The sequence below is a fragment of the Aureococcus anophagefferens genome (genome assembly GCF_000186865.1).
Source record: "Aureococcus anophagefferens unplaced genomic scaffold AURANscaffold_2, whole genome shotgun sequence".
NCBI lineage: Eukaryota > Pelagophyceae > Pelagomonadales > Pelagomonadaceae > Aureococcus > Aureococcus anophagefferens.
This window is the reverse complement of record NW_008705562.1, coordinates 1,828,254-1,854,926: the sequence shown is the minus strand read 5'-3', so window position 1 is coordinate 1,854,926 and position 26,673 is coordinate 1,828,254. Positions and strand designations below refer to the sequence as shown.

The 26,673-nt window shown below is 74.1% G+C and overlaps 6 protein-coding genes across 6 annotated transcripts; 3 read left to right on the top strand and 3 right to left on the bottom strand.

Annotated features, from left to right (window-relative positions):
• Positions 1–773: 773 nt before the first annotated feature.
• On the bottom strand, positions 774–1,535 carry AURANDRAFT_20166 (hypothetical protein; the record flags this gene model as incomplete). The annotated part of the gene is made up of 1 exon (XM_009034829.1): positions 774–1,535. One exon carries the CDS (start codon positions 1,533–1,535, stop codon positions 774–776), a length of 762 nt encoding a protein of 253 aa, XP_009033077.1.
• A 2,894-nt stretch (positions 1,536–4,429) lies between these two features.
• Positions 4,430–5,263, bottom strand: AURANDRAFT_20091 (hypothetical protein; the record flags this gene model as incomplete). The annotated part of the gene is made up of 1 exon (XM_009034828.1): positions 4,430–5,263. One exon carries the CDS (start codon positions 5,261–5,263, stop codon positions 4,430–4,432), a length of 834 nt encoding a protein of 277 aa, XP_009033076.1.
• A 1,751-nt stretch (positions 5,264–7,014) lies between these two features.
• Positions 7,015–8,106, top strand: MUT9-4 (putative serine/threonine protein kinase; the record flags this gene model as incomplete). The annotated part of the gene is made up of 1 exon (XM_009035128.1): positions 7,015–8,106. One exon carries the CDS (start codon positions 7,015–7,017, stop codon positions 8,104–8,106), a length of 1,092 nt encoding a protein of 363 aa, XP_009033376.1.
• Positions 8,107–18,435: 10,329 nt separating this feature from the next.
• Positions 18,436–19,119, top strand: AURANDRAFT_20237 (hypothetical protein; the record flags this gene model as incomplete). The annotated part of the gene is made up of 1 exon (XM_009035129.1): positions 18,436–19,119. The coding sequence occupies one exon, from the start codon at positions 18,436–18,438 to the stop codon at positions 19,117–19,119; it is 684 nt and encodes a 227-aa protein (XP_009033377.1).
• Positions 19,120–20,633: 1,514 nt separating this feature from the next.
• On the bottom strand, positions 20,634–21,224 carry AURANDRAFT_61254 (hypothetical protein; the record flags this gene model as incomplete). Its single annotated transcript, XM_009034827.1, has 1 exon — positions 20,634–21,224. One exon carries the CDS (start codon positions 21,222–21,224, stop codon positions 20,634–20,636), a length of 591 nt encoding a protein of 196 aa, XP_009033075.1.
• A 211-nt stretch (positions 21,225–21,435) lies between these two features.
• On the top strand, positions 21,436–22,944 carry AURANDRAFT_61253 (hypothetical protein; the record flags this gene model as incomplete). Its single annotated transcript, XM_009035130.1, has 1 exon — positions 21,436–22,944. The coding sequence occupies one exon, from the start codon at positions 21,436–21,438 to the stop codon at positions 22,942–22,944; it is 1,509 nt and encodes a 502-aa protein (XP_009033378.1).
• Positions 22,945–26,673: the final 3,729 nt, after the last annotated feature.

Sequence of the window (26,673 nt, the reverse complement as noted above, 5' to 3'; positions counted from 1 at the left end):
GACGCGCTGGGCTGCAGCGTCGTCATCATCACGAACGCCGACGAGGAGTGGGTCAAGTTCTCGAGCCGGCGCTTCCTGCCGCGCGTCGTGCCCTTGCTCGCGCGCGTCCGCGTCGTCTCCGCGCGTCACTACGAGGCGCTCTACCCCGGCCGCTCCGTCTGCTGGAAGGCCGCGGCCTTCACGCACGTCGCCAAGGCCTTCTTCGCCGCCGCCGAGGACGAGCTCGCCGCCGCCGAGGCCTGCGCGGCGGCCGCGGCGGGCCGGCCCGCGCCGCCGCGGCGGCCGCCGCCGCCGCGCGAGATCATCTCCGTCGGCGACTCCAACGACGAGCGCCTCGCCGTGCGCGCCGCCGCGCGCCCCCTCGACGCGACGCCCAAGGCCATCAAGCTCGTCGACGCGCCCTCGCTCCACACGATCGCGTGCCAGCTCCACACGGTGGCGACGTGCCTGCCCTTCGTCGCGCACGGCGACTTCCCCATCGACGTCGACGTCGCGGCCATCCTCGCCTACGTCGGCGCCGCCCACCGCGACGGGCCCGTCCACGACGTCCTCCAGCGCGTCTGGCGCGACGCGGCCTGGGGCGTCCTCACGGCCATCCGCTTCCAGGGCAACGAGGCCAACGCGACGCTCGACGACGCGCCGCCGCCGCCCGACGGCAGCCCGTCCTCGCCCGCGCCGAACGTCGTCGCCGCCGCGTAGCCCCTTCGCGCGCAAAAATTCGTTTCCTCTAACTGCCACTGAGTCGAGCCACCCGGGGCGCTGCTCTCAACTCCTTACGCCGCGCGTCGAAACGCGACCGTCGCGACGGCGGCGCCCTGGACGCCGCCGAACTGGAACGTCGGGTACCGGACGCGGTCGAGCTCGGAGAAGGGCGACGCGCCGCCGCCGCCCCACGTGTCCGCGTTCGCGGCGGCGAAGTGGCGAATGAGCTCCTCGGCCGTGTTGTTGCACGACGTCAGCAAGAACACGCCGCCGGGCGCGACGGCCGCGGCGACGGACGTCGCGTAGGCCCGCACGGACGCGCCGTCGCCGAGCATGTAGGCGTCGAAGGTGCCCTTGTCGCAGACGAGGTCGAACCGTTCGTCCAGAGCCTCGAGCTTCGTGATGTCCGCCTCCTCGAACTGGCTCGACGCGCCGCGCTTCGCGCCGACGGCGCGCGCGAGCGCGATGCCCGCGGGCGAGTAGTCGACGCCGAGCGCGCGGCCGACGTCGACGGATTCCTCGACGTCGAGGAGGAACACGCCCGAGCCGCAGCCCAGGTCCAGCACCGAGCCGCCGGGATGCGCGTGGTCCTCGACCCACTGGAGCAGGCGGCTGCCCACGTTCTCCGAGAACCAGTCCACGCCCTCGTCGTCCTCGTCGGCGGCGAAGTTGTCGCGCTCCCTCGCATAGTGGTCGTCCCAGTGCTGCTGCGTGCCGAGCGTACTTTTCAGGTGCAGGACACCGTCCTCCGACGCGCCGACGTCATCCGTGCTTGCGTCGGCGGCAGCGACCGCGTCGGCGACCGCGTTTTTCGGCTGGACGAGTGCGGCCATCGCCTCGTTGCCGTGCGACGTTGCCGCAAGACCGGCTCGCCGATCGAGTGGCGGCTGTTGATTGCCGCAGGCTTCAGTGCTGCACCGAGCACCACGCCAGTCAAGCTGAACATGGCAAGCGTCCCGTGAACCACGAACAAACTGAAGAGACCATGCGACACCTCCAGCTCCCGCTCCTCGCGCTGCTCGACGCGCGGGCCTCCGCGTTCAACGCTGCCTTCCGCCGCCTCCTCCTCCAGCGCTCCATCCAGACGCAGATCGTCTACCTGACGGACTTCCACGACGAGGTCAAGGCCACCTGGCTCGGCGAGTACGGGAGCCCCGCGGCGCCGCTGGGCACGGTGCGCCTGAGCAACACGGAGTGCCTGCCCAAGTACCACGGCCTCGACGCGTTCTCGTCCTCCGTCGACGCGACGCAGTACCTGCGCGACATGCTCCTGGAGGAGCCCTTCGTCTACGCCGTGCGCTACAAGGTGGGCACGGCGCCCGGCCACGGCCCCGGCGCCGACGAGGGCGACGGCTTCGGCACGGGCAACGCCGACGGCGGGTCGGGCGCGTTCGGCGACGACGAGGCCGCGGCCGCCGCGGCGTTCAAGTCCGGCGTCGACATGTGGGCCGCGGGCGTCGACAAGAAGGAAGCGCCCGCCCCCGCCGCCGAGGCGAACCCCGCCAAGGCCGCCAAGGCCGCCAGGGCCGCCGAGGCCCTCGGCGTCATGAGCCACTTCGACACGACGGCCGGAAAGTTCGCCGGCAAGGACGCGGCGAAACAGCCCGCGTCGACGTCGTCCGCGCCGGCCTGGGGCAACGCCGCGGCGAGCCGGCGGCGGAACCCGTACCTGAAGAACGAGGCCAGGTACATCGAGTACGACGAGACGGTCGTGCCCGCGCGCGTCGCGCAGCTGCTGTTCCAGGTGCAGTCGCAGATCGCACAAGAGTGGAGCCGCGACCTGCTGGCCATCGCCGCGGGCACCATCGAGCCGGACCTGCCGGCGAACGGCCAGGAGCTGGACGAGCGGGAGATGCTCGCGCGCGTCCAGTCGGCCTACGCCAAGGTCGTGCGCGAGCACGCGCTCGCCGCGGACGAGGGCATCGGGACGTCGGACTCGTCGCCGCTGCGCGCGGCGAACCTGGACCTCTGCGAGCGCCTGGCGACGCGCGAGGCGGCGCTCGCTTTGCTCGCCGAGGGGTCCCTGCCGCGCGGCGCGGCGCGGCGGCTCGAGGCGAAGCTCCAGTTCTCCGAGGCGGACGTCGACCCGACGCCGCCCGACGACGAGGACGACAACGAGTTCCTCGCCCTCAACCGCGCGCTCAAGCAGCGCGCCAAGGAGCTCAACCGCGTCGACGCGCTCGGCGGCCACGCGCGGCGCCGCGGCCTCGCGCGCCGCTGGCTCGAGGACCTGGAAAGGTCCGACGAGGAAAGCGACCAGGCCGTCGCGTCCCTCGTGCGGCGAAAACGCGCCGAGCTCGCGCGGACCTGGGCCAACTCCTGCGTCGAGGACCTCGCCGCGGAGCACGCGCTCCTCCTCCGCGAGGCCCTCGAGCAGCAGCTCCGGAGCGGGCCCGCCGACGGCGCGCCGGGCCCCTACGACGGCCGAGAAAGCTAAGAAAGCGGCCCGCCGTTCGCGCGCGGTCTTAACGGCGTCGCCGGACGCGTCGGCCGTGCGCATGGGTGGCGTCGCGCGCGGCGCGCGTTCAACGAGGCGCGGCCAATGTTGAAGAGCAAGCACTGATGATGAGATGATGGGCAGCCCAGCTCCGAGGCATGCGGTATGCGCGCGCTCTCAATAGCAGTGCTGCTGGCATACGCCCGCGGCTTCACGCTCGATGCGCGGGGCTGGCCGTCGACCGATGACGCCGTCGCCGAGGCGCGCTACGCGACGAATACGTACCGCGCGCGCAACGGGAGCCTCGAGTTCGTCCACGTGCACAAGTGCGCCGGCACGACGGTCAACCTGCACGTCTCGGCGCTGCTCTGCGCCGGGCGGCCCGACGACGTGGCGACGCCCGGGGACCACCGCGCCGTCGGCGAGGCCTGCGCGAACGTGCAAACGCCGGTGGCGGATCGCGAGACCGTCGCGGCGTGGCGACGAACGCCCTGCCGGCTCGTGCGGCCCCACCCCGTCGACGCGCGGCGGTCCCTGGCGTTGATCGCAGAAACGTACGGCGCCGCGCCGCGCTTCGTCAGCGCGCACGAGGAGTGGTCCGCGTTCGAGATCCCCTGGCGGCCCGAGACCACCTACAAGGCCGTCGTCGTGCGGTCGCCCTACGCCTGGTGGAAGAGCAACCTGCTCTACGCCTGCCGCTGCAAGGATCGTCCGCCGGCCTACGGCCGGCTCTGGACCATGGCGCAGGCGCTGCGGACGCGCGACGCGGAACGCGCGTCGCAGGCGCTCCGGAATCGCGTCGCGCAGACCGCGCTGCCCCGGGCCCTCGTCGAGGAGCTGGAGCGGGGCGCCGCCGGCGCTCCGGCGGCGACGCGGCGCGTCCTGGCGAGCTACGCCTTCGTCGGCACCGTCGAGCGCCTCGACGCGTCGCTCTGCCTGCTCGCGCGGACGTTCCTGAGCGGGCCGGGCGCGTGCGCGCTCTGCTGCGCGCACTCCGCCGGCGCGACGCCGCACCACAACGCGGGCGCCGACGACGCCTGCGCGGCGGCGGCGAATTTTAGCGCCGGGGACGAGGCCGCGTTCGTGGCGCGGCACGCGGCGGACGGTGCCGTCTACGACGTCGCGGCGGCCGTCCTCGACGCGCGGCTCGCGGCCGCGGCGCGCGAGGACTGGGGCCGCGTCGGCGCGTCGTGCGCGTGCGACGTGGTCGTGGAGTAACGCATGTGTAGCTTCCAAAAATCGGCCCCCGAGCTCACTAACGGACGCCCCGCGTAGTTATTGGAAAAAGGCTCAGTCGGACAGCGGCAGGCACGCGCCGCCGATGGCGGAGTAGCCGCCGTCGACGGGCAGGTTCGCGCCGTGGACCATCTTGCACGCGTCGCTCAGCAGCCAGAGGACGGCGTCGGCGACGTCCGACGGCTCGGGGAAGCGGCCCAGGGGGATGTGGGCGAGCATGGGCCCGGACTTGGCCGGGTCGGCCCAGGCCTCGCGGCCCATGGGCGTCATGGTCACGGTCGGGGACACCGCGTTGACGCGGACGCCGAGGCTCGCGCCGAGCTCCAGCGCCATGACGCGCGTGAGCTGGTTGAGGGCGCCCTTGGAGGAGCAGTAGGCCGCGCGCTCGGGCATGCCCGCGATGCCGCTGGGCACGCTGGACACGTTGACGACCGCGCGGCCCGGCGCCGCCGGGGTCTCCGCCCACTTCTTCGCGACGGCCTGGGTGACGAACATGGCCGCGCGGCAGTTGACGTTCATGACCGTGTCCCAGGCCTCGACCGTGACGTCGAGGAACTTCTGCGTGGCGCCCGTGCCCGCGCAGTTGACGACGAGGTCGACGCCGCCGCCGCCGCCGAGCGCCCACGCGTCCGCGCCGGCCTTCGAGCACGCCGCCGCGTCGCTCAGATCCGCGACGAGGGGCACGAAGTTCGCGCCGAACTCGCGCTTGCAGGCCTCCAAATCCTCGGCCGTGCGCGCGACGCCGACGACGACGCAGCCGCATTTGACGAGGGCGCCGGCGACCGTCTTGCCGATGCCCTTGCCCGCGCCGGTGACGAGCGCTTTGCGGCCGCCGAAGGACAGCGACGCGTCCTTGCCGGCGACGGCGTTGCTGAGGTGCGCGAACATGGTGGTGCTGGCAGCGGAGGATGCGGTGGTCGGCGGCTTGGAGGCGCTCTCCGACGACTCGTCCATGTCTGCTCGATCAGTTCAGCGAGCGCTTCAATATTACCACAGGCGTCCCAACTTTTACCTGACGACGACGCCCGGGCACGCGTCAGCTGAGAGGCTCGCCAGTGCCGTCCGGTCGGCGTCGAAGGGCGCGAGCCACAAACCAAGCAGCTGGAAGGCCGCGGCCACATCGCCCGGCTCCCGCTCCAGCGCGAGCGGCGGCGACGTCTGCGCCGCGAGGTAGGCCGCGAGGCTCGCCGAGAGCACCGCGGCGCCCGTGGCGTGCGTCGGCGCCCGGACGAGGCCCGCGGCCCGGTCCAGCGCCGGCAGCAGCGGCGCGTCCGACGCGACGGCGGATCCGCCGTAGAGCGGCTTCGGCGACGCGCGCGCCGCGAGCTCCGCGGCGAGCGCCGGCGCGCAGGCGGCCGCCGCGGCGTCGGCGAGGATCGCGACGTAGTCCGCGCGCACGGCGTCGGCGGCTGCTCGGAGCCCCGCGAGGGCCGCGGCCGCCGCGCCCGGGCCCGGCGGCGCCGCGAAGCAGCGGACGCCGGTCTCCGGGCAGGCGCCCGTCAAAACAACGAGGACGAGCGGCGCCGCCTCCGCCGGCGCCGGCGCGCCGCGCCGGGGCTTCGAGGGCCGCGGCGCGTGGGCGGACGCGCCGGGCACGGACGAGCAGTGCGGCGGCACGTCGCGCGGCAGCTGCTTCATGCCGCACGCGTAGAGGTCCCAGGACGCGTTGGAATCCGCGAACCGGTTCGCCATGAGCGCCTCGCACCGGGCGGCCTGGGCCGGGTCGACGACGGACTTCATGTTCTTCTGGTTCGGGAAGTAGTTGTCGGCCATCGCGCGCAGGTTCACGCGCTTCGCGTCCAGACCCAGCATCCAGAGCCCGAAATTCGTGTCCTCGTGGAGGTGGTGGTAGAGCGCCCCCGTCTCGAAGGCGGCGACGACGCTCGCCGCCGCATCGCGGCTCACGGCGTAGCCGTGGCCCCCGAAGTGCGGCGGGTCGTGGACGAGGCCCAGGTTCGCCCGGAGCGGCTTGCCCTCCGCCAGCGGCCGCCGGAACTTGAGCTTGCGCCCGGCGTACAAGGCCGCGTCGTGCGGCGCCGCGCGCAAATCCTTGATAATCTGCCCGAGGCAGAGCGTCGCGTCGTCGTCGGTCTTGATGACGTAGTCGAAGTCCAGTTGTTTCACGGCCAGGGCCAGCGCGCAGGACACCTTGTGGATGATGCGGTTGAAGCCGCTCGGCACGTCGCAGACGACGACGTCGTCGAAGGTGTTTCGCTCGGTTATGAAGTCTGCAGCGCTAAAATCGGCGTCCCGCGACGACACGACGAACCAGAGGGCCACGTCGAAGCTCGACGGCTTGCCCCAGCCCTTGCGGATGGCGTCGCGGTTCGGCCGGTGCGCCGGCACCGTCAGCACGACGGCGAGCAGCTCCAAGGCTGCTGTCGAGAGACACAGCAGCGCGAGGCTGCCCCAAAAGCGCCGCATCGTGCTGGTGTTTTTGAGCAGCGCGAGGCTGCCCCACATCGCGTTTAAAAAGTAAACTTTTGGTTCAACCTAGCGCTTCGCTAAAACCACTAGCTGCCTCGCCTGTGCCAACCGGTCCCCTGCCCGCGCGCCAGCCGCGCAGCACCGCGCCAAAAATGGACGACGCTTCCGACGACCGCGAGGAGGTCTACGCCGTCGACGACGGCGCGGCGTCCATGGACGACGACCTCGACGAACCGGACGACGACGCGCCGCGCCTCGTCGAGTCGGCGCTGTCGCTGCGCGAGCGCTTCCGCCTCGTGCGGAAGATCGGCGAGGGCGCCTTCGGCGAGGTCCACGAGGGCCTGGACGAGGCGTCGGGCGAGCGCGTGGCGCTCAAGCTCGCGCGGCTCTGCGGCGTGCCGGGCAACGAGCGCGACGACGGCAAGAGCCTGCCCAAGGCCGTGCTCCGCGAGCTCTGGTGCCTCCAGGAGCTCGTCGGCGAGCCCCACGCGACGCAGTACTTGGCTCACTTCCCCCGGGGCGCGTCCCTGGCCCTCGTGCTCGAGTTCTGCGCGACGGACCTGCAGAGCGTGATGGCGGAGCGCGACGGCGGCGCGCCGCTGCCGGAGGCCGCCGCGCGGCGCTGGACGCGCGAGCTGCTGATGGGTCTGGAGGCCGTCCACGGCGCGGGCCTCATGCACCGCGACGTCAAGCCGTCGAACTGCCTCCTCACGGACGGCGGCGTCTTGAAGCTCGGCGACTTCGGCCAGGCGCGGCCCGTCGAGCGGAAGGTGTCGTTGGTGGATCGGACGGACCCGAACTACAGCCACCAGGTGTCGACGCGCTGGTACCGCGCGCCGGAGATCCTCTTCGGCGCGCGCGTCTACGGCCCGTCGCTCGACCTCTGGGCCGTCGGCGTCGTCCTCGCGGAGCTGCTCCACAACTTCGTGCTCTTCGAGGGCCACAGCGACATCGAGCAGCTCGTCGTCGTCTTCAAGAAGATGGGCTCCCCGTCGAAGGAGCGCTGGCCCTCGGCGTCGGCGCTGCCCGACTTCGCGAAGATCTGCTTCCCGGACGCGGAGCCCCAGGACATGGAGGCCTACCTCCCGAACGCGACGATCGGCGCGCTCGACCTGCTCGGCCGGCTGCTCGTCCTCGAGCCGAGCAAGCGCGACGCGCCCGCCGCCGCCCTCGGCCGCGCCTTCTTCGACGGGCCCGACGCGGACCGCGCGGACCTCGCGGCGATCGTCGCCGAGACCGCCATCAAGGTCGCGGCGAAGCCCGCCGGCTCGTCGCGCTGCTACGACGACGACGACAGCTGGTGACTTTTAATTTCGACGGCGCGCGAGCCTCGTTGTTCGGGGGAGCGGTCAGAGATTCTTACTTGTCGGATGTCTTTTCCGCGGCCGCGGCGACGCAGAATGGCTTGTGGGCCTTCCAGGCGCTCTTCTGACAGGATCCGCTGCAGTAAATAACTTTCAAGCAGCGCGCGCACTGAATGAGCTTGCACGGCTTGAGGCACACCGAGCACTCGTGCGGCTTCTTGCGGCGAACCCGGCGCAGCGCCGATTCGATGAGCGGCTTCGCGTCGGCGGGACAATTGCGGTATTCGACGAGCTCGTAATCCGAGTTAATCTGGCATTCCCACTCGGCCTCGTACGTCCTGTCCGTGGCCAATGAGAACTGGACGTCGCGCACGACCGGTCCCTCGAGCGAGAACGGTATCATCCCGCCGCCCGTGACCTTGTATCGACCGTGGGCCAGGAGGACGCCATCCATAGCCACCTGACCTTCGAGGACTCGCCGTCCTTCGATGAGCATGGTACGCAAGGTCTTTGAGGTCTTTCCAGCGCGAATTTCAGCGCCGCCATGGTTTTTTATGTTTTCCGCCTGATTGACCCACTCCGCATCCAGCAGCTTGGCCATCTGAGAGCTTCCCGGGGGAAGGTCGTCCGCCGCTATAAAATCGGTGTAGGTCTTTTCCATCATATTAAACTTGGACATCTTTGCCACGCGGCGGGCCCGAGCGGCTGCTCAAAGCTCGCTAAAAATGCCACAAGAAGTAACTAAAAACGCCCCCAAAATGCCACACTCACTCGTCCACGGGTCCAGCGCGAGACAAACTTGAAACAGAAGCGGGGCTTGTGACTCGTCACCCGATTGCGACCCTAGACTGCGACGAAAGGTTTTGTGGCCTTCGGGACAGTTCCGACCGCGGCGCGGCGGCCCCTCGGCGCGCGGCCTACACGCCGTGTGCTGACTGTAAGCTCCGTAGAGACACCACACCATCTAACCATGCCTCCGACGTGAAGAACGAAAGCATTGGCGGTGTGCACTCGTCGGCCTTTTAGACGTCCGCTCGCGCGCTGCAACGAGGCTGCAAGTTAGCCAAGATGCCTTGACGAGGCGCGAGGACTTCAAATCTGGAGAGCGCGAGCTCGTCGGCGCGCGCGCGTATCGCAACCAATACAGCCCTCCCCGCTCCCGCGCGCCTCCTCCCCCTCCGTCCCATCCCTCCGCACGCGCAACACGCAAAAAACTGCATCTCCGGGCGCCGCTTACCCAGTGAGCGCGACGGTTTCATTTCAAAAAGATAAGATGTCGTCGTCGGCCTCGTCCGACTCGCAGCAGCGAGCCGCGCGCCTCGAGCGCCGCGCGCGCCGCGGCCCGGCGCCGCCGTCGCCCACGGACAGCACCGGCGAAGCGAAGCCGCGCGACACCGCCGACAAAATCGCGTCGGCCGACACGTGCTTCGCCGTGCTCGAGAACGTCGCGCTCGCGGCGGAGATCGCCATCTCCGCCGACGCCGCGTCCGTGGGCCGTTTAGGCGCCTGCAGCAAGCGCGCCTACGCCGCGAGCCTCGGCGCGTGCGCGCAGCTCGCGCGGCGGCGCCACGGCGTCGCGCTCCCCGAGGCCCAGTGGACCGTGCCGTTCGTCGAGGCGCGGCTCGCGGCGGGCCAGGCCCGCGACGACGACAGCCCGGAGACGCCCCTGGAGCTCCTCCGGTTCCTCGAGTCGCGCGACGGCGCCGCCGGCCGCCGCGGCGCGTGCTTCGCGGCGTTCTCGGCGCGGCACGGCGTCTTCGTCGACGACCGGGGCGCCGCGTTCGCGTGCGGCCGCGCGGAGGACGGCCGCTGCGGCCTGCTGGCCGACGCGCTCGGGCGGTGCGAGGCCGGCGGCCAGGGCGCGCTCCTGTCGCCGACGCCGCTCAAGATCGACTCCGCGGCGGCGTTCGAGCGCGACGACGACGACGACGACGCCGCGGCCGCGGCGCCCGAGGACGCGCGCAAGCGCGTGCGCCGCGGGTCGCCGGCGTCGCCGGCGCTGCCGCCGGCGCCGACCTTCGGCACCTGGGGGCCGACGCCCGCGGCGACGCCCCAGGCGCCGCGGCGCGCGCCCGGCGGCGCGCCGCTGCCTCCCCGGCTCCCGGGGTCGACCGTCTACTCGGTGCGCGACGACGAGCGGTCCTACGCGGGCTACTCGCCCGAGCGGCCCTACGCGACGCGCGCGCGCCTCAGCGCGCCGCGCCGCGAGCCCGGCGCGCCGCGGAGCCCCGCGCGGAAGCGGCGCGCGCGCCGGCGCGCGACCGTCGAGGTCGCGCTCGAGGACACGGTCGTCGGCGTCGCCGCGGGCGCGGGCCACTCCATCGTGCTCAGCGCGCTCGGCGTCGCGTCGTGCTGCGGCCGCGGCGCGCCGCGGTCGCCGGCCGTGGCCGCGCTCAACTTCGACGGCGAGTCCGGCGAGTCGTCGGGCGACGACGGCGACTCGTCCGACTCCGAGGCCGCGCGCGCGCCGCGGCCGTCGACGCGGTCCCAGCGGCGCACGGGCCGGCCCCGGGGCGGCCGGAGCCCGTCGGCGGCGCGGTCCGTGCGGAGCGCGTCGTCCGCGGGGTCGCGGCTCGGCCGCGTCGTCGCGCAGTCGCCCGCGCCGCTCGGCCTCGGCCTCAAGACGCGCGTCGTCGTCGTGTCCGCGTCCGCGAACCACGCGCTCTTCGTCACGGCCGCGGGCCGCGCCCTGAGCTCGGGCGTCGGCGCCTTCGGGCGCCTGGGCCACGGCGACGAGGCCGACGCGCCGAGCCCGCGCTACGTCCGCGGCCTCCGCCACGCGCGCGTCGTCGCCGCGGCCGCGGGCGCGGCGCACTCGCTCTTCGCGACGGCGTCCGGCGTCGCCTACGCCTGCGGCCAGGGCGAGGACGGCCGCCTCGGCCTCGGCGCGCCCGTCGAGGACGACGAGGAGGAGGACGACGACGACAGCGACTCGTCGGCGTCGTCGGCGCCGGACGCGCGGCGCCGCCGCCGCCGGGGCCGCGGCCGCGCGCCGCGGCCGCCCGCGCCGAAGCGCGCGAAGCCGTCGGCGTCGGCGCTGCCGCGGGGCCGCACGGCGGACCGCGCGGGCGACGTGCTGACGCCCCAGGCCGTCGCCCTCGGCGAGGGCCACGCGGGCGACGCCGTCCGCGACGTCGTCGCGGGCGCGCACCACTCCATCTTCCTCACCGTCGGCGGCGCCGTGCTGTCCTGCGGCCACAACGCGTCGGGCCAGCTCGGCCACGCGAAGCAGCGCACCTTCGCGCCGGAGGTCGTGCCCTTCCCCGCGCGGACCGCCGCCGGCTCCGGCGGCGCGCCGGCCGTCGCGCACGCGGCCGCGGGCTACGCGCACAGCCTCTTCGTCGACGAGGCCGGCGTCGCCTACGCCTGCGGCTCGAACGCGCGCGGCGCCCTCGGCCTCGGCGACCACGTCGACAGCGCCTACCGCGCGACGCGGACGCCGCCCGAGCGGTCCGCCGCGGGCCGCGCGCTCGGCCTCGTCGCGCGCGTCGCCGCGGGCGGCGCGTCGTCCGCGCTCAAGGCCGAGTCCGGCGCCGTCTACGTCTTCGGCGCCAACACGGACGGCCAGCTCGGCCTCGGCCACTTCTCCGACGTCTACGCGCCGACCGCGCGCCCGACGCTGCCCTCCGCCTAGGCCGGCGCCGGCGCCCAGAACGCGGCGCGCGCCGCCCGCGCGCCGAGACGCGCCCTAAACCACCGCGCGCACGAAGCCACCACGGTGCGAGGGGCTCGCGGCCGGCGAGGGTGCCTGAAGTGGGGTGCGCGTCGCTCGGGGACGACACCGCCAACGTCCACCACGACCTAGGCCGAGTTTATGCGCCGCTGGAAGTCCTCCCAGCCCGACCGCCGGTCCTTCTCCGTCATGTCGCCGGCCGTCGTCGAGTCGGCCATCGCCGGCGCCTTCGACGACTTGAAGCCGGGGAAGAGCGCGGCCGCGCCGCCGCCGCGGAGCGCCGAGGCCGCCGCGGCCTCGGCCGCGCCCCGCGCGGACGCGGGCTTGGGCTTCGCGGGCGGCGGCGCGGGCGCGCCGGCGTCGGCGGCCGCCGCGTTCATGCGCAGCACGTCGCCGGGGCTCGGGAGGCCCTTGGCGTCCGAGCTCGCCGCGCGCGCCTCGCGGGCCTCGTAGCTCGACGCCGCGGGGCCCGCCGCGTCCACGACGTAGGACGTCGCGTAGCCCGGCGCGGACACGTCCATGTGGTCGACGAAGCCGCCGCCGCCGCCGCCGGACGCCTCGAGGCCCGCGTAGCGCGCCTTGCAGTCCCGCCGCTCCTGGCCGCGCAGGTGGTCCCAGGGCTTGGGCGCGCGCTTGCCGCGCTGCTGCTGCGGGGGCGGCGGCGGCGGCGGCGGCGCGGGCGCGGCGGGCGGCGGCGGGCCGCCGCCGCGGAGCGCCGCGAGCCGCGCGGCGACGTCGGGCGGCAGGCCCTCGTAGAGCGCGGCGTCGCTCTGCTGGGCGACCGGCGGCGGCGGCGCCTCGGCGACCGGCGGCGGCGCGGCGGGCGGCGCCCACGTCGACAGGCCCGTCTCCGGCTGGAAGAAGTAGTAGGACCACGCGTCGGGGTCGAACGTCGCGATCCAGCCGAAGGGGCACGGCGGCGGCGGCGGCTTCCTCTCCGCGGGGCGGAAGCCCCCGGCGGGCACGTCCCAGCTCGACGCGCCCGTCGCGTCGTCGTGGAAGTAGCGCGCGCCCGTCGCCGGGTCCTCCCACTCGGCCCACGTCGGCTCGGCTTCGAACCGCGCGTCCGTGTCGGGGTAGGCGTCGTCCGTGGACGGGTAGGCGCCCGTGGCGTACTGCGCGTCCGTGTCCGGGTAGGCGTCGTCCGTGGACGGGTACGCGCCCGAAGCCGGGTAGGCGCCGTCCGTGGATGGGTAGGCGCCCGAAGCCGGGTAGGCGTCGTCCGTCGACGGGTACGCGCCCGTGGCCGGGTAGGCGGCGTCCGTCGACGGGTACGCGCCGGTCGCCGCCGCGGACGGCGCGTCGCCGCGGAGCGCCGCGAGCCGCGCGGCGACGTCGGGCGGCAGGCCCTCGTCGTCGCGCGCCGCGGCCGCCGCCGCGCGCTCGCGCTCGTGCTCGTCCGGGTCGTCGCCGAGCACGACGCCCTCCTCCTCCTCCTCCTCGAGCTGCTCGACGACCGGTCCGGCGTAGTTGTCCGGCATCTCCATGTCGTCGTCGTCGTCATCCTCGGACGACGAGCCGGAGTAGTCGACGAGGCCCATGGCTTCGCGGTGCACCGGCTGTCGATGCGTGCGAGCGCGCGCGACGAGCCGACGGCGGCGGAGCTGCGGCGAGGAGCCGGCTCCAGTTTTTGGTTTGCTGCAACATGAACGCACCTTACCCGTCCGCGGTCGCGAGGAAGAAGAGGAAGGTCGTCGCGAAGCAGCCGAGCGCGACGGCGGTGTGGGGCCGATAGTCCGGGACGTGGCCCGCCGTGTAGGGCGGTCGGCCGGAGGAGCCGAGGGAGACGGAGACGGCCGTCGAGATCGCCGCGCCGGCGAACGCGCGGCAGAGGCGCAGCACGCCCGACCCGCCCGCCGCCGGCCCGGCGCCGCAGCTCAGGGGCCGGCGCTTGATGGAGCGGTAGAGCGCCCGCGCGTCGGCCTCGGCGACGCCCTCGATGGCCGTCCGCCGGAGCGACGCGACGTAGGCGTTCTCGGTGATCTTCGAGCGCACGCGCGGGTTGTGCAGGTCCGTGTTGAGGATGATCAAGCTGTAGAACAGGATGTAGGGATCGACGACCCCGTCGCGATGCGTCGCCGCGTAGAGCTTCGCGAGCGCCCGGATCAGCGCGTCCGTGCCCCGGCCGCACGCGATGGGCAGGAACGGGAGCTCGGAGAGGCTCGCGCGGAGGCAGGCCTCGACGCTCGGCGACCGCCGGGCGGAGCGCCGGAGCGACCGCGACACGACGTCGTCGACGATGGCGTCCGCGCGGGCGCCGGCGACGCGCCGGAAGTCGTCGGACGCGAGGTACAGCGTCACGGCCCGCCGGGCCCGCGGCAGCGCCGCGCGCAGCGTCGAGGCCAGGGCGCCCGCGGGGAGGACGCTCCGGAGGCGGAGGTCGCGGACGACGTGCCCGATGGCGCTCGGCCCCCCCAGCGGCCGCGACCCGAGGTTTTCGAGCAGCCGCTTCCACGTCCGGTAGTCGCCGCGCTCGACGTCGCCCCAGCGCCGCCGCGCCTCGACGCGCCAGGCGCCCTCGGCGACGTCGGCGACGCACGCGATCGCCCCGAGGTCTCTGAGGTCCAGGAAGCCCTCGCAGCCCACGACCTCCTGCACCCGCGCCAGCCCCGGATCCGCCGGCCGCTTCAGACGGTCGCAGGACTGGCGGGCCTGCTCGAACATGGAGCCTTCCACCCCAGTCACTCAGGCCGGTTCAATGTTCGATCGCAGTCAATCGCGTACCCCTTCGACCCCAGTCACGGCCGGTACGAACGAAGAGAAGAACTCGAGAAGCATGCGCATCTCGGGGCAGCTCCACGACAACATCTGTGCATGTTTACCTCGTGCCCGGGCGCCCGGACAGCTCAGGCAATGGCCGCCTCTCGCTTCGTGCGCCGACCGCTGCTGCAACGCGTCAGCAGGCACGCATCAACGCAAAAACACACACCGGTGCTCATCAGCGGCGGCGGTCCGGCCGGCCTCGTGACGGCGCTGTGCCTCGGGCGCTGCGGCGTGGACTGCGTCCTCGTCGAGCCCCGCGAGGCGCCGAGCGCGCACCCGCGCGCGCACGTGCTGACGGCGCGCACGGTGGAGATCTGCGCGTCCCTCGGCGTCGGCGACGCCCTCGACGCGTTAAACCCGCCCTTCGAGGGCTGGCGGCGCTTCCGCTACTGCGGCGCCGTCGACGGCCGCGGCGACTACGGCGTCGCGGACCACGGCTCGCGCGCGGCCTGGGCGAACCTCGAGGCCGCCGCACGAAGCCGCGTCGCCCACGTGAGCCAGCCGCGCTTCGAGGCCGTGCTGCGGGACGCCGTCGCGGGCTGCGCGTCCGTCGACGCGCGCTTCGGCGCGTCCGTCGCGGCGGTCGACGTCGCGCCGGGCGGCTCGACGGCGACGCTCGCCGACGGATCCACGGTGCGCGCGGCGCGCGTCGTCGCCTGCGACGGCTTCGCGGGCCCCGCGCGGCGCGCCGTCGCCGCGGCCGCGCGCGCGGAGGGCGCGCCCGTCGACCGCGCGGCCGGCGTCCCGCACCGCGACGAGGCGCCGGCGCTCCAGCACTTCGTGTCCGTCGCCTTTTCCTCAAAGGACCTCGCGGCGCGCGTGCGCGACCGGCCCGCCATGCTCTACTTCGTGTTCAACGCCGAGACCGCGTCCGTCGTCGTCGCGCACGACCTCGAAGCGGGCTCGTTCAACCTCCAGTTCCCGTTCTTCCCGCCGGCGGAGCGCGCGGGCGACGCGGCGGCGCCGGCGAACGTGCGCCGCGAGCTGGCGGCCCTCTTCGCCGACGGGAAACTCCCGGGGGACCTCGCCGTGGCGAGCGCGCGGCCCTGGCTCATGCGCGCGCGGCTCGCGGACCGCTTCGCCGCGGGCGATTTCGGGTTCCTCGCGGGCGACGCGGCGCACGAGATGCCCCCGAGCGGCGGGCTGGGCCTGAACACGGCCGTCGGCGACGCGCACAACCTGGGCTGGAAGCTCGCGCTCGCCGGGGAGGGCGGGGTGGACGCGGCGCGGCTCCTCGCGACGTACGACGCCGAGCGGCGGCCCGCGGCCGCGGCGAACGTCGCGCTGGCCGTGGACAACTGGCGGCGGGGCCTCGAGGTGCCCGCGGCCCTGGGCCTGCCGCCGGCGGCCCTCGACGCCTTCACGAGCGCGCTCGGCGCGGCGCCCGCGGCCGCGCGGGGCCCCGTCTTCCGCGCGGCGACCAAGGCCGCGCGCGCCGCGGCGCTCGCGGCCGCGTCCGAGCCGGACCCGCGCCTCGCGGCGCTCCTCGACCGCGAGGCCGAGCTGCCCCTCTTCTTCCCGCGCCACGACCTCGGCCTCCGCTACGACGGCGGCTCCGCGGCGGCCGCGGCGGACGCCGCGGTTGCCGCCGCGCGGCCGGGCTCCCGGGCCTACGCGCCGCGCGTCGCGCCCGGCGAGCGGCTCCCGGACTGCGCCGCGGCGGCGCGCCTCGGCCCGGCCAAGTTCTCCCTCCTCGTCGTCGACCCGGCCGCGGGCGCCGCGGCGGCCGCGGCGGCCGCGGGCCTCGGGGCCGCCCTCGACGTCGACGGCGACGCGGCGGACCTCGCCGCGCCGCCGGGCGTCGCCCTCGTCCTCGTCGGGCCCGACCGCTACGTCGGCGGACGCGGCGGGGCTCCGCGGCGAGCTCGAGGCCGCGACGTTCCGGCGATAACGGCCGTTTTAAGGTCATTCACGTTTGTATTCGTGAGTTCGTTACTGCATCGTTCTAACTCAGGACGTCCGCGAGGAGCCGCGGGTACGGGCGCGCGACGGCGAGGCACGCGGCGACGGCGACGACCATCCAGGGCGCCGGCCACCGCGCGGCCGCGTCGTCGCTCGCCTTAGCGCACGTCCGCGCGACGCGGTCCGCGCCGACGCTCGAGAACAGCTCCGCGAACTCGTCCATGTCCGCGCGCGACGTCGCGCGCAACAGGAGCGGCAGGTCGAGCCGCAGCACCGTGAACAGGGGTGCGTTGTGGTGCCCGCCGCCGGGGTCGGAGAAGTCGATGAGGTTCCAGACGCCCCGGCAGCGCAGGTCGTCGTTGAGCTGTTCGCCGTCGCGCGCGTCGTAGGGCTCCACGGTCTCGTCGCCCTGGAGCCGGTGGGACCAGACCCGCCGCCCCTCGAGCGAGTAGGCTTCGATGAGCCACGCGCCGCCCCGGTCCCGGAACACGCGCCAGCGCCGCCGCTCCCAGCCCGCGTGCGGCCGCGGCACGTTCCCCAGGAAGTGGCGGTCCAGGTGCCCCTCCCAGCCGCGCCGCAGGAGCGCCGCGCGCCGCGCCCGCTCGAGGGCGAGCGTCGCCTCCACGAGCGTTGCGCCCGCGCCCCGCTCCCGCAGCGCGGCGCGCACGTCCGCGGGCAGGATCGCGAGGACCGCCGGCCCCTCCCAGCCCCGGCCGAGCGGCGACCGCGCGACGCGCCATTTCCGCGCGCAGAAAAAGGAGATCCAGAGCGCGTCGACGTCCTGCTGGCCCAGGCGCGCCGACCGCGCCAGCGCCGCCACGGAGGCCGCGCCGTCGAGCCAGGGGCCCAGGTGCGGCACCACGGTCCTGAAGGGCTCCGGGCTGCTGCCGTGCGGGAGGCGCTCCCGCGTCGTGACGCAGCGCCGGCGGCGCGTCAAGAGCTTGCAACGCAAGGTGTAAATAAATTCCTCCAGTTCCTCGCCGTCGAAAAGATGCTGCATGCGGAGCTCTTCGCCGTGCGAGAGGCGGGGCTCTTCGCGGGGAGCCATGGCTGCCGTCGTCGGCAGCCACCCTCCGAGTTTAATGTTGTTGCTGGGCAAACATCCCCCCATTGAGCAAGGTGAAGCAGCATTGCAGGCTCTCCGAGGTCTGCGCGTCGCACACCGCAGGGCGCGCGCGACCACCGCATTCCCTGACCTTTTGTCGGCATCGGCACCACTGCAAAAAGACAGCGCGCGCGAACCGCTGCGCGCAGCCGCCATGTCCAAGCCCGTGCGCGCCCGGCAGAAGTCGCACCCGAAAGGCGACGTGTGTGCAGCGTGCGACGGGTTCCTTGGCGCCTCGGCGCCGCGCCTCGCCGACGACACGGGCTTCGTGCTCTGCGAGCGCTGCGCGGCTCCGGCGCCCCCCCCCGCCGCGCGCGGCCGTCCGCCGCCGGACGCCGCGACCCGTCGACCCGTCGCAGGCGCGTCGCACAACACGAAGAAGCGGCGGAAGAAGCCGGAGCCGCAGGCCGCGACGCAGTCGCTGGTGCGTGCGCTCCCCGCGACCGCCCGCGCGCGCCCGAACCCCCGAACCCCCCGCCGCAGCGACAACGGACGAAGGACGCGTGCCTCGACTACTGGCAGATGGCCTTCGCGCTCGCCGAGTCCTCGACCGGCGCCGCCCCGGCGCTCCAGGCCCTCGCCAGCGACGCCCAGGTCGCCGCCCTCGAGGCGCAGCTCGAGGGCGCCGTGCGCGACGCCGCGCGGCCGCGAAAGCGCGCGCGGACGAAGCGCGCGCCCGTGCGGCGGCCGCCGCCCCCGGGCGAGGCATGAGGCGCTGCGGCGGAGCGCCGGAGGCACCGCGGCGCGACGCGTCGCCGCACCCATAACATTCAACTTGCCGCTTCAACTTTGGCCCGAGATGCCAAGTAGTGGCAATTCGTACCGCCGTATGCTGAGCCGCTCTCTCCGCTCTCTCCCTGCCGCTCTCTCCCTCTCGTTCACGACCATGTCTGCTGCCGCGACGACCGCGACGTGCCAGAAGGCGGGCGTCATCTTCCTGCACGGCCTCGGCGACACGCCGGCGGGCTGGAGCGACATCAAGCACCAGATGGCGCAGCTGAATCCGAAGCTCGCGTCGCCGGAGATCACCTGGGACTTCCCCGCGGCGCCGGTGATCCCCATCTCGGTCAACGGCGGCGCGACGATGCCCGGCTGGTTCGATTTGTACGACTGGCCCATCGACGTCACGGCGCCCGACGACCCCGCGGGGACGATGCGGGCGGTGGAGACGATCCGCGCGGCCATCGCCAAGCTCGAGGCGGCGGGCGTGCCCACGGAGCGCATCGTCGTCGGCGGCTTCAGCCAGGGCGGCGCCATCGCGCTGAACACGGCCTACCGGCACCCCGCGAAGCTCGGCGGCTGCGTCGCGCTCAGCGGGTGGCTCAACATGAAGGCCGACTTCGCGGAGGGCAAGGAGTTCCCGACGGAGGCGTCCAAGGCCACGCCCTGCCTCTGGGGCCACGGCGCCATGGACGACAAGGTCCTCTTCCCCCACCAGAAGATCGGCGTCGACCTCCTCACGGCCCGGGGCGTGACCGTGGACGCGTCGAACTACCCCATGGGCCACAGCGCGCACCCCGAGGAGCTCGCCAAGCTCGCCGCCTTCCTCGCGGGCATCCTCTTCCCCTAGCGTCGCGCCCGGCGGCCTAACGAGGATTACACGACGGCGAGGAGGTTCGTAGCGCCCGGCGGCCTAACGGCGCCCTACCAGGATTAGACGACGGCGAGGAGGTTCTCCGCGCTCGCGCGCTTCTTCGCGGGCGGTGCCGCGTCGACGACGCAGAGGTCCCGCGCGGCGACGTAGAGCTCCTTGTGGTAGACCATGGCCGCGGCGTGCGCGGCCGCGGAGAGGACGTGCCAGGCCGCGTGGAGGTAGTACGCCGGGCTCCAGTAGCTCGCCGGGCACGCGCCCGTCGCCCAGAGGTGGCGCTCGACGTTCCACAAGCCCTTGCCGAGGGCGATGAGCAGGAGGAACGCGAGCCAGCTCGACCGCGGGCAGCCGAGGTCCGACGCCGCGTGGCAGGACACGAGCGCGGGCAGCGCGACCTACCACGCATGACGTTTCTCATTGTTTTCCCACCCCAAATCTCTCGAAAATCGTCGCGGCCACGGGACGCTGAGCGCGACCTGCGCCGTGAAGAGCGCGTGGAAGACGTCGAAGTCGCGCGCCCGCAAGTAGACGCACCAGCCGGCGAGCGTGCAGAGGCCGCTGGCGACGAAGACGGGCCGCCGGAACTTGCCCCGCGTGAGCCAGTGGAGGTCGCTGATCGTGAACAGGTACGCGACGGCGAGCAGCGACATGGGCAGCTCGTCCGCGACCTCGTAGCGCCAGCTCTGCGTGTAGTGGAAGAGCACGCTCCCGCAGGCGACGACGAGGAGCGCGACCTCCGCGGCGTAGAAGGCCCGCGGCAGCCGGCACGCGCGCGCGCGCCTGAGGCCCGCGACGGCGGCGACGACGAACGCGAGGTTGCTCGCCGTGTTCGCGTACTCGACGGGCCGCACCGACGCCTCGCACCAGCGGATGGCCGGTACCAGGTCCGCGGCCATTGTGTTGCGAGCGGCGGATTGCGTGTGGCGTTGCGGAGCGCAGCGGATTGCGTCCTCAACTTGCGGCGGATCGCGGCCACCAAATGTCGATCGCCGGAGTTTTCGGCGAGGCGCGGTGGTGCGGCAGCGAGAGAGGTACGAAAGCACCTGGCAACGGCTCAGCAGCAGCCAAGCACCGCGCGCTGCGCCGAGCGTCGCGTAAGCACCGCTTGCACTTGGAGAGCGTCCGCGACTTGTCTGCGACGGATTCTTCCGAAAATTGAAGTTTTCAACATGCCTTCATCCAAACGGCGGACTCGTCCAAACGAGCGTCCGACTCGGGGTTCTGGCCGCGGAACGCCTGGCTATGCCAAGCCAAGCGCGCCGACACAAAAGGAACGCCGGCGGCCACGCGTCACGCCGCCGCGGAGACCGCCGGCGGCCGCGGCTCAGGGGTCCACCGAGCGGCAGCAGTCTGGACAGCAGTGACGTTGCGAACGCGCCGCGCTCTCCGGTACCAAACCAGCAACACGAACGGCGCAACCCGGGAGTGCCGTTCGAACAAGACGCGAGCCGAGTTTTTTTACAGAGAATATCCAGGATTCCGCGGCGGCGCGGCTAGTTCGCGGGCGCGTGGTGCTCCATCTCGAAGCCGAACTGGTCGTCGTCGGCCATGCCCAGGGCCTCGTCGTCGATCTCGAGGTCGTCGACGTCGCGGCCCGGCGGCGGCGGCGGCGGCCGCGGCGGGAGGTCCGCGCTGTTGAGCCGCCGCCGCTGGAGCACGTGCGATTTAAACTCCGAGGACTCGAGGAGCGAGAGCGCGCGGAGCGAGCCCGCCTCGGAGCCCCCCTTGTCGCCGAGGGACAGCGCGCCGATGAGCGACGCCGCGGTCCCGCCGGAGCCGGAGCCGGAGCCGAGCTTCCCGTCGGAGCTCCGCAGCGACACGGAGAGCGAGATCGTCGCCGTCGCGTCGCCCACGGACGCCGGGAGCGTCAGGGGCGGCAGCGACGACTGGAGCCGCGACGACACGGGCATGGACCCGATGACCGGCGCGCGCGTCACGTCGTCGTCGGCGGCGCCGATGAAGGCCGGGCTCGACCCGTGCCAGGAGTTGGCCGTGTCCGTGCCGGGCCGCAGGGGGTCGAGGGGCTCGGCGCCGATGGCGATGGGCCGCGACGAGCCCTGGCCGCCGGCGAGGAGGCGGTCCATGGCTGGCGGCGCGCGTCGCACGAGTCGTCTCGGGGCCAGCCGGTCAGTGCCTCGCGTGATGGCCCCGAGTGATACGTTGAGCCTGATGATGCAGACGCGCGCGCGGGGCGCCCCCGAAATAAATCGTCGACAACAGGGCTGCCGCGACGCGGCGCGCGTTCATTGCGCGCGGCACGGGAACCTAGGAGGCAGCTCCCAAAAAAAAACACCGATGGGCCGCCTCGCGTCCGTCGGCCGCTGCGTCGCCGTCGTCGTGTACGGCCTGGCCGTCATCGCGGCGACGGCATATGCCTGGGACTACGTCGTCGACCGGAGCCGGTTCGCGGACTACCTCCAGGGCGCGCGCGACATCGCCTACGACGAGCGCCGCGGGCGCCTCGTCGTCTCGGCGCTCCACGCGGACAGCGTCGCGGTGCTCGACGCGCGCGGCGAGGACATCGCGCTGTCGGGGCTCTACGTGGACCACGAGCGCTTCGGCAACGCGCACGGCTTCGCCTACGACGCCGACCGCGAGCTCGTCTTCGCCGCGTCCTACACGAAGCACTCGCTCGCCGCGCTCGACGTCGGCGCGCCGCGGCGCGGCGGCGCCGTCGTCGGGTGGGTGGAGGACGGCGTCGCGCTCCACTCGGCGACGCACGCGTCCTACGACGCCGCGCGGCGCCTCGTCTTCGTGGACGCGGCGGGCGGCCACGGCCGCAGCGACGACCACGACAACGCCGAGCACCGCGACGAGCAGGCCCGGGGCCTCGGCCACTCGTTGGCCGTCGTCGACGCGGCGGACCCGGCGCGCCTGCGCGTCGTCGGCCGGCTCACGGACTGGGGCGACGAGCGCGGCCGGGGCAACGGCGACGCCTACCCCGTCTACTGCGTCGCCGACGCACCGCGGCAGCTCGTCTACGTGTCGAACGACAAGGCAGCGACGCTCGAGGTCGTCGACGTCGCGGACCCGGCGCGGCCGGTCAAGGTCGGCGAGGTCTACGACGCGCGCATCGACTACGTGAGCCAGCTCGCCTTCGACGCGGAGGCGAACGTGCTCTACGCGGCGTCGCAGAAAGCCGACAGCTTCGCGGTCGTGAACGTAACCGACCCGCGAAACCCCGCGCTCCTCGCCGTCCTCGTCGACCACGAGGTCCTCGACGGCGCGACGGGCGTCGCGCTCGACGTGCGACGCAAGCTCGCCTTCGTGGCCGCGGAGTACGCGGGGGTCGTCGCCGTCGTCGACGTCGCGGACCCGCGCGCGCCGGCCGTCGCGGGCTCCGTGGGCCACGACCTCCTCGAGGGCGGCGAGGCCGTCGCCTACGACGCGACGCGCGCCCTCGCCTTCGTCGCGTCGCGCACGTCCGCCGCCGTCGTCGCCGTCGACGTCGCGGACCCCGCGCGGCCGTCCGTCGACCGGTCGCTGTGCACGAAGCGGCCCAAGGCCTTCCCGGCCTACGTCGCCCTGGCGCTCGCCGCCGCCGTGGCCGCCGCGCACCTGGCGCTCATATGCGGCCTCCGGAGCCTGCGGGCGCGGCGCGACGCCGAGAAGAACGCCTACGTCATGGTCGACACGTTCGACGAGCTCGGCGACGACGACGACGACGACGGCATCGAGCTCGGCGCGGTCGACGCGGAGCCCGAGGACACGACGCCGCCGGAGAAGGAGCCCGAAAAGGCGGCGGACGCGCCGCCGCCGCCGCCCGAGGCCTCGCCGGAGCCGCCCCTCGCGAAGCGCGATTAATGAGCGTCTTCAATGACTTCGTCAAGGTCGGCGGTGATCAAGAAGCCATCCAGCCCGACCCGGCATGGACATCGGGGATGATCCCATGCCGAGCCGGACGGCGGAGACCGCGGAGACCGTGACCGTCTTCTGCCAGTGCAGCAAGGAGCGGCCCTTCTCCATGCCGTCGCCCCTCTGCACGTCGGGCCTCTTCCTCGTCAAGCGCAACGTGCCGCCCCAGCTCATCCAGGGCCTCGCGCAGGCCCTGGCCGCGCTGCCCTACAACGAGACGCCGCGGGGCTTAATGGCCACGTTCTCCGCCATGACCACCGGCAGCGGCGAGATGAAGGCGACGTGCCACCGCTGGAGGGCGGAGCTGGCGGCGACGATCCACGCGCACGCGCCGGCGTTCGCGTCCGTGGGCGTGCGCCTCGTCTTCGAGCCCGAATGGGGCAAGACGCACAAGCACATCTCATTCAACCGCCTGAACGAACAGTGGTTCGGCCCGGCGATCCACTTCATCTTCAACGAGTCGCGCAAGGCGGCCTTCGGCGCCGAGTTCTCCGCGGAAGCCGCGCCCCAGCAGCAGATGGTCATCGACGTGCCCGCGGGCACGGCGCCGGGCGCCGTCCTCACCGTCCGCGCGCCCGACGGCCGCATGGTCCAGGTCGGCATCCCAAATCCCGCCCCGCCGCAGCTGACGATCATGTTCTAGCAGGCGCGCGCGCGCCGAGGTCGTGTGTATTTTAGCTTCGTCGTGCTACTGGGAGCGGACTCGGAGGCGTCGGTGGCTCGCGACGCGCCGCACAAGTGCCGCACGCTAGCGCCACCGCGGTCGCGTCTCTTGGCGGGGGTCGATTTCGGAGAGCAATGGTGGGCTTCTCACGACCTCTCCTCGCAGCCGCGGCCGTCGCGAGCGCGTCGCGCTACGCGGACAAGGCCTCGCAGGGCGAGCCGAGCGGCTGCCTCGCCGACGACGCCGACGCCTGCGGCGCGGCCGTCGCCTGCGCCCGCTTCGCGCCCTGGAGCGCGCCCCACTTCGGTTGCCTGCGGCGCGAGCTGCTGCTCGACAGCGGCGAGCCGCGGCCCGGGGCGCGGTACGTCGTCATGCAGCAGGCGGGCTTCGGCATGGCCAACTCCATCCGGGGCTCCGTCAACGGCGGCGTCCTCATCGCCGCGGCGACGGGCCGGCGGCTCGCGCTCGACTGGCCCGACCTCGAGCGGAACTTCGCGGCCGCGCCGCCGCTGCGCCTCGCCTTCGATCGGGCGCCGGAGCCCGGCGAGTGGTGGCTCGACGCGCGCAACACCACGTTCTGGACGGAGACGGCCGTCGGCAAAGTGGAGGGCGTCGAAGACGTCTACCTCGACCGGCTCCGGGGCCCGTCGAGCCCGACCTTCGCCATCTCGTCGAGCGGCGGCACGTCCCTGCCCGGGAGCGACGCCACGCGGGCCTGCGCGGCGCGGCTCTTCGGCGCGGCGTGCGCGGCGCGGCGCGCGTGCCTCGCGGGCGCGCTGAGCCGTTTGGTCCTCGACGCGCCGTCGCCGCGCCTCGCGCGGGCCGTCGCGGCCGTCGACGACGCGTCGGGCCCCGCGGACGTCGTCGTCGGCCTCCACCTGCGGTCCTGGACGCCTTCGGTCGAGGGCGAGGAGCACCCGAGCCGGCCGCCGCTCGACGTCTGGGGCGCGGGCTTCTTCGACTGCGCGGCGCGGGCCCTCGAGGGGGTCCAAAGCGCCCGGCCCGGCGCGGCCATCCGCATCTACCTCGCCACCGACGAGCGCGCCTTCCGCGAGAACGCGACCGCGCGCCTGGGCGCCTACGGCGCCGTCGCGTACGCGGACCCGTCCATGCAGGTCACGCACACGCGCCAGTGGCACAAGCGCGGCTCGACCATGCGCACGGAGTCCGGCGGCGACACGGCCGTCCTCGACTTCTACTACCCCGGCGCCAAGGCCCACGTCTTCGTCGGCACGCGCGCGTCGACCTTCTCCGACGGCATCATCGAGCGCGGCTGCCTCAACAACCTCGAGACGTACTGGCAGTACGACAGCAAGATGGCCTGCAAGCGGAGCGCCTGCGACCCGTCCCCCGGCTAGTCGCGGCGCTAACTGCAACACGCGTCGGCGAAGCTCAAGGGGACACAGAATTAGGGGGGGAACCAGAAGAGGTGGATCGGCCTCATCGGACGAGGCGGGCGTCGAATTCGGGCCGGTTCGTCGGCTTTTGCCGGAGGAGGCGGTTCGCGGCGCGGAGCGCGTTCGAGGGCGTGATCTCCTCGTCCGTGCTGCCCAGGGTCTGCTCCTCGAAGGTGAGCGCGCGCTTGAGGCGGAGCGCCTTCGCGGGCTCGCCGCGCTTCCGGCCCCGCGCGCCGGCCGCGTAGGGGTTGCTCGCGCGCGGCTTCGGGCGGCCGCCGGCGCCGCCGAGGCCCTTGGCCGCGGGCTTGGGCCCCTTCTTCGCGCGCGCGGCCGCGGGCGGCTGCGCCGCGGGCGGCGGCGCCGCGCCCGGCGACGGCATGGGCGGCGGCGGCCGGCGGCCGCGGCGCGGCGTCCGCGCCTCGGGCCCCGCGGCGTCGCCGGCGCCGAAGCCCGCGTCGTCCGGCGAGAAGGCGCTGTCCAGGGGCGGCAGGGGCTGGCGCGGCGCGGCGCCCGCGGCGCCCGCGGGCGCCGCGGCGCCCGGCGCGCGCTTCGGCGACTTCTTGGGGCTCCGGCTCGCGGGCGCGTCGGCCGCGGGAACGGGCCGCGGCGGCTGCGGCGTCGCGAGCGGCTGGGCCTGGACCGGCGGCCGCGCGGCGAGGGGGTGGGGCTGGGGCTGGCGGTTGCCGTAGGCGTCGGGGAACGGGCTGTGGATGGGCAGCGAGCCGTGCGTGACCGCGGGCCACTCCGTCGTCGGCGGCGCGCCGCCGCCGTAGGCCGCGCCGCCGCCCGGCGACCCCGCGGCGCCGTAGAAGGGCTGGGGCGCGTAGCCCGCCGCCGCCGCGTAGTAGCCGTAGGCCGCGCCGGGCGTCGGCAGGGGCTGGGGCGCGTAGTAGGCCGCCTGCTGCCCGTAGCCCGTCGGCGACGGCTGGTACGCCGGCGGCGCGGCGCCCAGGTAGGCCGCGGGCGCGGCCAGCGGCGGCGGCCGGTTCGGCGGCGCCGCCGCCGCCGGCGGCGCGCCGAGCGCGTGGCCCACGCCGTGCTTCTGGAGCGAGCAGAGGAAGCACGACGCGAGGCCGTGCCGCGCGCAGGGCTGCGACGGGTCCGGCGGCGGCGCCTGGGCCGCCGGCGCGGGCTTGAAGGCCCCGCGGCCCCCGCAGACGATGCAGCCCGCGACGCCGTGCTGCGAGCAGGGCGCGCCGGCCGGGGGCTGCGGCGCGCGCGCGGCGTCGCGCGGCGGGCTGAAGCCGCCCTTGGCGCCGCCGAGCTGGAGCGAGCAGAGGAAGCAGTCCTTGAGGCCGTGGCGGTTGCAGACCGCGCCGGGCGGCGGCGCCCGCGCGGCCGCGGCCTGCGCGCCCCAGGTCGGCGGCAGCGGCTGCGGCGGCCCCGTCGGCGGCGGCGACGCCGTCGGCGGCGGCGGCGTCTCCGCGGCGGGCGGCGTCGCCGTCGGCGGCGGCGGCGTCTCCGCCGCCGCCGCCGCCGCGTCGAAGCGCGCGCGCCGCGCGTCCTTCTGGGGCGCGTCGCGCCGCCGCTCGCGCGCCGGCGACAGCGTCGCGACGCGCGGGTCGCTCGCGCCGCTCGCGACGGAGTCGGGCGACGGCGCGGCGTAGGCCTTGGGCG